Genomic DNA, 10,384 nt, shown 5'->3' with positions numbered 1-10,384 from the left:
CCTCCCTGCCCGCCACGGCCCCTCCCTGCCCGCCACGGCTTGCCACGGCCCACTACGGCCCACCACGGCCCATTACAGCCCGCCATGGGCCGTCGCAGCACGCCACGGCCCGCCACATCCCGTCGCGGCAGGCCACGGCCGCCACGGCCCGTCCCGGCCCGCCACGGCCCGTCCCGGCCCGTCCCACACCGCCACGGCCCGTCCCACCCCGTCTTAGCTCACCACAGCCCGTGCCGGCCCGCCCCGGCACACCACGGCTCGCGCCGGCCCGCCCCGGCACACCACAGCCCATCCCAGATGGTCCCAGCCCACCACGGCCTGTCTCAGCTCACCACGGCCCACCACAGCCCGTCCCGGCCCACCACGGCCCACCACAGCCCGTCCCGGCCCACCACGGCCCACCACAGCCCGTCCCAGCTGGTCCCACCCAGACACAGCCCGTCCCCGCCCAGACACAGCTTGTCCTAGCCTACCACAACCCACCACAGCCCGTCCCCGCCCAGACACAGCTTGTCCTAGCCTACCACAACCCACCACAGTTCGGCCCGGCCCACCACGGCCCGGCCCGGCCCACCACGGCCCGGCCCGGCCCAGACCACCAGAGCCCGGCCCGGCCCACCAGAGCCCATCCCAGCCCGTCCCAGACCACCAGAGCCCGTCCTGGCCCGTCCCACCCCGTCTTAGCTCACCACAGCCCGTGCTGGCCCGCCCCGGCCCACCCTGGCACGCCACAGCTCGTCCCGGCTCGTCCCGGCACACCACGGCCCATCAAAGACCGTCCCGGCCCACCACGGCCCATCAAAGACCGTCCCAGCCCGCCACGGCCTGGCCTGGCCCGCCACGGCCCGGCCCGCCACGGCCCACCTGTGTTAGGAACAATATCTCACCTTCTTGATGTTGGCACCTCCTTTCGCTACGATGTTCTTGTGGAACTGTTTGCAGATGGGGACAGAAATAGAAAAGCTGTTTTCAACCTAAGGGAGAAAGGAAGGGAGAACTGAAGATTACACTGTCGTGGCAAGGGAGGCCCGACTTCAGGAGCTCTGATAAACGAGCTTTTGAAAACAGGCTTAGACCCAAGGAAGTTCTCTATACGAGGGACTTTTGTAAGACTAAACAAAGGCAAGGACGTTCCCCTATAGCCTTCCCATAACAGGTACTATCCCCCTGCCTCCATTCAGCCAAAACAGCGCCGACAGCTCCCTCCTCTTGAGGTGTTTTAGCTCTACCCAAGCCAGTAGAGCTCTGCTTTGCCCCAGGGTTATCCAGGCACGTAGGAGGGAAGAGCAGGCAGAAGACCTCCTTACCAGGTCTGCCACCATCTTTTGCATGTACTCGGTGCACTTCTCCACCTCGTTTTTGGGACCTCGGAGTTGGACGATGTCACTCTTGTGTGCAGGGTCTGGGAAGTTGATGATAACCTGCAGGAGCCGTCATTTCTAGTTAGCTCAAGCAAAAGCAAGAACCCTTGTGTCAGACACATGCAAAGGTTGGGGGGATCCTACACATGCCCTTTTCCCATTCAGAAACGGGGAACCGTGTTAGCGGCCTCTGGCTAAAAGAACTATCTTCTCAGACACTTGCGCTACAGAGCCACTAAAGTTACGACTTCTGTGACGACAGGCCTACTACCCACGCAGGAAATAACCCCTCTGGATTCCTCCTCTCCTACAAAGCCTTACCTCTGGGAATTGCTCCCGGATTTCCCAGACCCGCTCAGCCTTCTGCCCAATGATGGTCCAGTGGAATTTCTGCTCAACGATTAGGTCTGCAGCGTGTTCATTTTCCTGATGGGAACAGAGGGCACACTGAGTGTTCAGCCAGAGAGCCATCTACTTTGACTTAGCGGTTTGCTGCCCGACGGTTTACTTGCCAGCACTGTCCCTCTTTTCTCCAGACCAAATTCACTCTGCGTTGACAGAGAAGGGCTACCCGAGGGAACAGGGGAAGACATTTGTGAAGAGGAACTTGCACTTGTCATGAGATCTAAGTGCTCGGTGGGCAAGGGGCACACACTCGCACCAGAAGGTTACAAGGGAACACGAGAGCCCAAACCCTGCAGTCTCCCAAGCATCACATCCTACTCACTCACCATGGGGACACATTGCAGTGCTATCAAACTAGCAGACCACAACAAGGCTTTACCATCGGCCATATTCTACTGCCAGTGCTGTAGCACCTTCCTCCAGAGGCCAGACCACACTGCTCCTCCTCTAGCTGACACCCTCTCCCACAAGCCACAGGGCTATTTAACCACTTAGCGGGAACCAGCTACACCTGCACATCATCCACGTCAATCAACCCACTGCCTCTGAGGCAAGGCCACAGCTGCATGTTATCAATGCTAATCAACCGACCGCCTTCATTCCTCTACAGGGAGAAGCTCACCAAGGACATTTCCACCACTCACAACTGGCTGCTAAAGTGTCATTCGCACAGAGCAACGTGTGGAAAAAAAAAAAAAAATTCCTCCAGGACACATCAAAGTAATTCCACTACTGTTCAGGCTCCCAAGGTACTTTCACCCGTTAAAGCCATCGCAAGGCCTGACGGCCCATTTCTCTCCTTGTACCACCACCACTCCAGAAAAGCAGAGGAAATGTGATGGAGACAGCACACTGGGTGAGCTACAGAGCCCCTGATACCATCTACTAAACACGAAGAGTGTGAGCATGGGAAGGACTAGAAAGGCACTCCAGCTACTGTTAGCTCCGTTCTTGCCAATGAGGTGTCGGTGGAATTGGTGCTCAGCCTTGATTATTGCGTAATCCATCCCGTGGATCTAAAAAGAATTATATTTTTATATCTATATCTTTATATGTATGTATGTCCAGTATTATATATTATATTATATAGGGCCAGGTAGGACAGGCCACCGCTTCTGTCTCGTGCCCTAAGTAACTGCCTACTGCCAGTATTGGCACTGACTCACCAGCGGTCAGCTACAAGCACTTCTGCTCTTCAGCAGAGCACAAGCATTCCTCTGCTTTGAGAAGAGAGCATTGTGCTCATGAAACATTGAAAAGACTCACTTCTATGCCTCTCCAGCTATAACAAAGAGAATCCTTCCTTCTCTGCACCAAAAATATTAATGCTGACTTTTCAAGGATGCTATGGATGAGGTTCATAACCAAGGGGTGTCATCCACCTGCCACACAATTTGTCTCCTGCAAGTTCGATTAAGCATGTCAAGACATCCTATGGATGTGACAAACACCTCATCACCTCTGCTCTGTTGCCCCTTCTTCCCCCAGTTTCTTACTGGAACTAGTAACTCCAGCTCACCAGTTCCTTGAGCATGGCTTCAATCTGTTCCTGAGCCACATGCACATCTTCTGTAGGTCCTTCCAAAGTGATGTTATCCTCTCCTCCAGTGAATTTGATGTGAACCTTGAGGTGAAAGACAATGAATCTCTTAAGAATTTGCCAAGATCCAAGCCAGGCCAATGCTCTTGGTCAGGCCTACACCATCGATCCCTGCCACTGAGAGATGTGCTCCTTCCCAAAAAGCCCAAACCAAATCCCCACAATTTTACAAGTCAGTAACTTAACAATTTCGGCCATATGGCAGTGCCTAGAGCCCAAGGCTCTGGTGCTGTCCCGGTTTCTGCAAGGGCTTTGGAGAAGTTTACTCATCTAGCCTTTATCTAGATACCGTCTAACTCCCCAGGGAGAAGCCTTGCTGCACTCGCCATTTCCAGGTATCCTACTACATCAGTTCTCAAAACAGCACCACATAAAGCTTCCTTGGAAGGGCTCAACCCATGACAATAACATAGGAGGAGCAGTGTTTGCAGCAGTAAAAGAGAGGGTTCCCTTGAACAGCAAAGATCTGTGTCATTTCCCCCTGGGTTTACCCACGCTAGAAGACACCTCTCTCTTCCGTGACGAGTGATCTGGACTAAACCTTTTTCTACGCCGGGGGTGCTAAGCTAACCAGCTCATCCATACCTTTGGCATCTGCTGAGTTATTTTGGCCAGGTTCTGTCCTTTCTTTCCAATAATGAAACGATGAAGCCAAGAGGGGGCAGAGACCGAGGAGACGGTAAAACTGTTGGCCTGAGAGACAGAAAAACAGAGAAGCTGTTTGATGGACAAACTGGAAGAGGCCTTCACAACAATTCAGTTCCAATTCCCACGCTGCACCTCCGGTATTGACTTCTAAGCTGCACCTCTAATGGCCCAAGAGAGAGCACCCCCGCTACACCTGTCAGTGCTCACAAATGGATCTTCATGGGACCTTCAAAGGAGGCCTAGCCCATCTTGTCAGTACCTTTGCATAGACGTCAGTCAATGCTTGCCCAAGTTTTTCAGGCTCGCCTCGCAGTATCACCGTCTCCGAGCTCCTGTCAGTGGGTGGGATCTCGACAGAGACTCCAGTCTTCTCCAAGATCTCCTGCAGGGAATTCCCCTTGGGGCCGATGACATACTTGTGCTGGGACTTCTTCACCTCCACTGCAAGAGTAGTAGTCTTCTTTTTCTGTAGGGGCAGAGACACTGAGGCATCAATCACAAGGGGGCGGGGAAGGACAAGAGCGACAGGAAGAGGCACAAGATGCAGTCAAACTCTGCACCCAGCAAAGAGCAAAGCCAAGCTGAGCACAGTGGCTCGGCAGCACCCTAGCACCCCTTGGACCCCTGCCTACAGAAAGCCTTGTGCTCAAAAATTCACAGGGCAAGTACAAAACTAGCATGCTGGGTCAAGCTCCCTGGGACACGGCATGCAAGAGACCACACACACACACAGGCATGTCGTTGTCGTCGTCCCCGTCCCCCCGTTGGACAACAGGGTTCAGCTCCCAGCCGTCTCCCAGGCAGTGCTGTGATGCAACACTGTGCAGGCTATAAGCCGATTGTTGAAATCCAGACTGGTACAAATACAGACCTAACCACGAGGAAAAACAGCCCAGCAACCCACAACAAGGATATTCACAGCAGCGTTGGCTGTGGGAAATAAACTGGAGTGACATTCACTCTTCAGCAACTTCTACTTAGGTAGCAACTTTGATACTGTCAGCTGGCCACCACTGTAGACTTCACACTTCTTTCCTTCCTTAGTAGCACCGGTGTGAACAAGAGCTCTTGGTGGCCTGCTAAGTCCCACGATACAGAAAAGCGAGAAATCTGTCACCTCCCTGATAGTATCAGCCCAGCTCCCACTCTGCCGAGTGAGGAAACGGTAGGATTCGGGGTCATGTACTGCAAGGGCTGCTGAGCCAGGTGCAACAGAGGGATGCACAAAAGTAGAACACGAAGGGAAGAGTGCCTAGGAGCGGGTGCCAGGGGAAGGTGGGAAGCTTTATGGACCATCCGTACCTTCTCCTCATAGATCTTCTTAACTCGAGCCACAGCCTGGGCTAGTTGCTCCTTTTCTCCGCTGAAGACTATCTCGGTCTTGTTGACACTGGGTGGAGGAATGTCGATGCGCGTCCCTGTGTCCTTCATGAGCTCCCTCACCAGCTTGTTGTAAGGGCCAGCAATGAAAGGGTGGTACACTTGCTCCACGTCCAGCCGCTCCACGGCACGCTTATCCTGGAAGAGCCCACAACAGACCTTGGTGGGAACTGCCCTCTGTATTACAGTCTCTGCCAGGCACAGCTAAGTTCCCAGGGGTGTCCTGCCTGACACTCTGGCCCAAGCAACCTTCTCAGTTTGCGGGCTTGTAGATCTCCACCTCTTTCCATCTACAAATACGGTTGCTGCTGCTGCTCCTTGTTTACGATATTCACCCCTGTGATCTCCTGCCTTATCTCAGCTGGCACCTAAGACGCGTCGCTTCAACTATCAAATGCTTGTTTTGGCCTCAGAGATGGACAAAACGCAGCACAAGAAGTTTCAGGACCTGGCAGCGGTGCTCATACAGCCGGCGAGTGGCACAGTATACCACTCTGTTCAGGCTAACGTTAGCCACTGACTGTAGCCACGGTGGCTGCAAACTCCGACTGTACCGTGGGGAAGCAAAATGGCTGACCAGCTAATGCCATGAGAGAGATCATACTGAGGTACCTGCTCAGCGGAGATAAGCAGGATCTCGTGCCGGGCCTTCTCAATCCCTTCTTTAGTGCCGCTGATCTTGATCTGGTTGCTGGGGTCATCTGGGCGGGGGACCTGCATTTTGGTTGCAGTTTTGAGCTTCAGGTCCTGCAGCCTCTCACCCTTCTTTCCAATGACAAAACGGTGGTGCTCCTTGGGGATGGCAACTGTTGCTGAAGCCTGCGGCAGAAGAACCAAGCATCTGTGAAAAGCCTTGCCTGCACTGGCAGATCCACAGGAACAGAGCCAGGGAAAGCAAGGTAGACGCTGCTCAGTGGTACTGCTCCTCAGAGCAAACACAACGCCTTCCCAGCACATTCTGTCCGAGGGCTGACACTGTACCAGTTGATCTACAGTGCCTCCATGCCAGGAGTATAAACCCCACCTTTCCCTCAAAACCCTTCTGTTTGCACAGGAGCAGTACTCTGAATTAGCAAAGGCCTTCCGACACAGACGAGGAGGTGCCTCTCCTCCAGTGTAAGACACCAGACAACAACTGAGATGGCAGCGCACAGCTGGAGTTTATCTGAACTCTGACATCTGCTGCCAAGGCTACAGAGAACAAGACATACAGTATGACTCCTAGGAAAGAGAAATTCAACACCAGAAACCTACTGCAGGAGGCAGGCAGCTAGCACATGCTTACCGCTACTTAAGTGCTAGGTGTCTTCAAGTGTAGCACATGCGGCTCCTGGGACTGCTTCTAGAAGGCCCCACATGCAAAAGGGGTCCTTCTCAATCTACCATTAAAGGGATGCTCTATACAAGGGCTTCCCGACTTCTTCCCTTCTCATTGAGTTTTTGCAGGTCTGGTAGCTGATGACTGCTATCGTGCTCCTGATCCCTCTGATTAGGTAACCACTAACAGCAATCAGACAATGAAAATGCAAGCTATAATGGAAAAATAAAAGGTGAAGAAAAGATCACTCGGTGTGACTTTTCAGCTCTGTGTTCCTGTCCTGAAGCCAGCCAAGCCTAAGAGAAGCTGGAACAGAGACACAGCTTCCAGACCTGGGGCCAGGGCAGTAGGAGGTATATTTGAGAACAGTGGCTCATGGATCTGTGGCGGCACAACCTGAACTGTTTTTTCAGATGCACTTTGTGGATGTAGGGTTTCGTTCCTTTCTCTTTCCTCTGGCAGGGTATGACACAGGGGCTGAACAGCGCTAAGCAGACATGGTATTAACATCGCATTACCTACCTTTGGCATTATACTTTAAAACACACTGCAACACCTGGCTGCGATACATCCTAACAAGAGCTACCACCTTGACTATGAGCTCAAGAACCATAAGGGAAGAGATCAAAACCTAGAGGACTGAAGCAACCGAAACAACAGGGTTGTGGCTCCTTACCAGTGTGCCTTGAGTTACACAAGGCAGAACCCTGACCCGAAGCTTTTGGCTTTTGGCAGGACTTCCTTTTCTCTACTTTTCTTTCTCCCAGCCTTCCACGTTCTCCTCTGAAGGACTTCAGGAAAAGCACAGTCCCGTTCTCACACACTACTAGCTTTGTGTGTGAGGCTCCTGCACCAGCACCTCAGCACAAAGTCACTGGTTGCAACTCAAATGTTCCAGAGATGGCAGACTCCACGCTTCATGCAACACCACGGCCTGTAATTAACTTGGAACCCTATTTGAAGCCTCATTCCCATTCCAAATTGCCAATTGGGTGCTTTGAAAACGTATGGCGAAGCTGAATTAGTCACGTAACAACATACCTCTTTGGCTTACAAGCACACGGGCCCAAGGGTCTCAGAGCATTTGCGAGTCTTGGGGAAGAGCAAAGACGAAGGCAGAAACAGTTAGATGCCCTCACCTGAGTCTGCAGTCGAGCGACAATCTGCTTCCGAGCCTTCGTGACTGCTTCCGGCTTGCCAGAGACCACGATCGAAAGGCCCTGGTCCTTTGCGAGAGACAGCTCCAGGTGAGCCCCTGTCTTCTGCATGATGTCAAGGCAGATCTTGGCCTGCTCGCCTTCTCCAAACTGATTCATGTCCTTGTATTTCCTCTCCTCCAGTGGCACATGGAACACCTGCTCAGCCACGGGACAGACAAAAGCAGGGCACAGCAAGGTGTCAGTGTGCTTTTGATTATCAGTGTCTCCCTCTCTTACTGCCATACAGGAGGACTTCACTGGTGTACTAAGTTCCCAGATTTAGGCGACCCATCAGCCTTTCCAGTGGAGACACCAGCTGCAGTACAAGGGCACGGCAGCAGGCAGTGTGTCCCAAACTGAGTGCTCTCCTAAAGAACATGCTGTTGGGGGGGGGGGGGGGGGGGGGGGGAGGAGGGGGACCACTTCAATGCATTAGCACTCACCCCTTGAATTCTGCAATCCTCCCTTCAGGCCTGTTCCAGCTATCTGTGGAACAGGGATGCAGAGCTTCTTCTGGGCAGTTTTTCAACACATCCCTCCCCCTCCGGAGCAGTCCTAGCATTCAGCTGCGGTCTTCCTTGTGCCTCAGGGCAAAGTACAGCAAAGAGGCAGTTACTCTGACACACTAAGGGATTTCATACTCCAGGGAAAGCTTCACTTCACCTACTTTTTGGAGGGATGAAAAGGAGGGACATAAGACACCCACTCCCACCAACCTGAGTGATGACAGAAGCCTTTATTGGCTGCACCTGTTCTGATTCTTTGGCCACCCAGAAGTTTACATCTCAATCCTTCCCGGCTTTGGAATCATCTCACACGTCGTAACCTATTACGCAGGCAAAAAAGAACCATTCGGCTACATAGGAATAGTCTGAGCCACAACGAAGTGGTGTGGAGCCGAAGGGGACTGCGATTTAACGGTGATGGAGCCATTTGGACTGAGTCTTGAAGATCTCTTCGGTTTTTGTTCAAGGAAACTTAGTCTCGAGACAGTCCTATTGCTCGCTGGCAAAATGGTAGGAACCTGCTTTGTTGATGTTGACGACGCAGTATGTTGGAATATTAAGATTCCTTGAGAGATCAGAACCAAATAGGTTGTTTCTCTAATGTAAAGGTGAATAGGCCTGTATCATTAAAGGAAAGACTCAAAATGGGTTTTGTTTCTCTTAAGTACAAAGTGCCCCATCTAAAGTGATTACAAAGTCTTAAATGATTGTTAAAAAGCAGACTTGTGCTGTTTGCAAACCATCTGTTGCACTGCTCAAAGACAAAAGACGTTCACCAGAGAAAGTTTTTGGAAAGAAATGTCAAATAGGCATGGGGAAAGAGCTGGAGAGGTTTATGTATTGTCTATCGAATTATGTTCTCTTTCATGCCCTTACATTTTACAATAAAAAGTTTCATGACCTCTTTTCTCGTTAAGACAATGTTGCTAGTCTTTTTATAAGGAAAAAAAAGCGTCTGCCTAGTCTCTCGAGTGATTTTTTTTGTTTTTCTTTCTTTTTCTCTAGACTAGTTGAATCGAATATGTTCGCTCTAAGACCTTCATCCACCGAGATGTGAAGCCAGGCAACTTCCTAACGGGCCGTGGGCAGAGTTCCCTTATTGATTCCATTCCTATAATAAACTGTGCAGTCTGTTAGATAGACGGGCTGCAGTACCCAATTGTTTTCGCCAGGCGGCAGCACCGCCCCATGCGGAGTAAGGGCAGGGCATGCGCAGAAACGGCTTGACGCCAAAGGGGCGGGGCTTCCGGGCACGTCGTATGCATATGATGCAATCCCGCTTTGACGCATGCGCAGAAGGCTTCCTGGCAAACCAGGGGCAGCGCATGCGCAGAAACGGCTTGACCCCTAGGGGCGGGGCTTCCGGCCTCGTGCGTATGGGCTACGCATACGGCCCCGGAAGGTGGGTTCATTTCCGGCCCGCGAGGCGCGCGGCTCCTCCAAAAGAACCGGCTGCAGTACCCATTTAAATTTCGCTAGGTGGCAGCAGCGCTCCACCAACCGGGCGGCTGCAGTACCCTTTATATTTCGCTAGATGGCAGCAGCGCTCCACCAACAGGGCCGGCTGCAGTACCCAATTATATTTCGCTAGATGGCAGCAGCGCTCCACCAACAGGGCCGGCTGCAGTACCCAAATATATTTCGCTAGATGGCAGCAGCGCTCCACCAACAGGGCCGGCTGCAGTACCCAAAAATATTTCGCTAGATGGCAGCAGCGCTCCACCAACCGGGCCGGCTGCAGTACCCTTTATATTTCGCTAGATGGCAGCAGCGCTCCACCAACAGGGCCGGCTGCAGTACCCATTATATTTCGCTAGATGGCAGGAGCGCTCCACCAACAGGGCCGGCTGCAGTACCCAAATATATTTCGCTAGATGGCAGCAGCGCTCCACCAACAGGGCCGGCTGCAGTACCCAAATATATTTCGCTAGATGGCAGCAGCGCTCCATCAACAGGGCCGGCTGCAG

At 52.6% G+C, this 10,384-nt stretch overlaps 1 protein-coding gene across 1 annotated transcript; it reads right to left on the bottom strand.

The window, feature by feature from the left end:
• Window positions 1-869: 869 nt before the first annotated feature.
• On the bottom strand, window positions 870-9,744 carry LOC119140587 (vigilin-like). The gene is made up of 11 exons (XM_037372089.1): window positions 9,573-9,744; window positions 8,628-8,695; window positions 7,852-8,067; window positions 6,007-6,213; window positions 5,317-5,532; window positions 4,274-4,480; window positions 3,934-4,059; window positions 3,286-3,390; window positions 1,683-1,787; window positions 1,308-1,421; window positions 870-974 (listed from the first exon to the last, which is right to left on the bottom strand). The coding sequence occupies exons 1-11, from the start codon at window positions 9,742-9,744 to the stop codon at window positions 870-872; spliced, it is 1,641 nt and encodes a 546-aa protein (XP_037227986.1).
• Window positions 9,745-10,384: the final 640 nt, after the last annotated feature.

The sequence above is a fragment of the Falco rusticolus genome, chromosome 22, assembly GCF_015220075.1.
Source record: "Falco rusticolus isolate bFalRus1 chromosome 22, bFalRus1.pri, whole genome shotgun sequence".
Lineage (NCBI taxonomy): Eukaryota > Metazoa > Chordata > Aves > Falconiformes > Falconidae > Falco > Falco rusticolus.
This window is presented reverse-complemented; position numbering and strand designations above follow the sequence as displayed.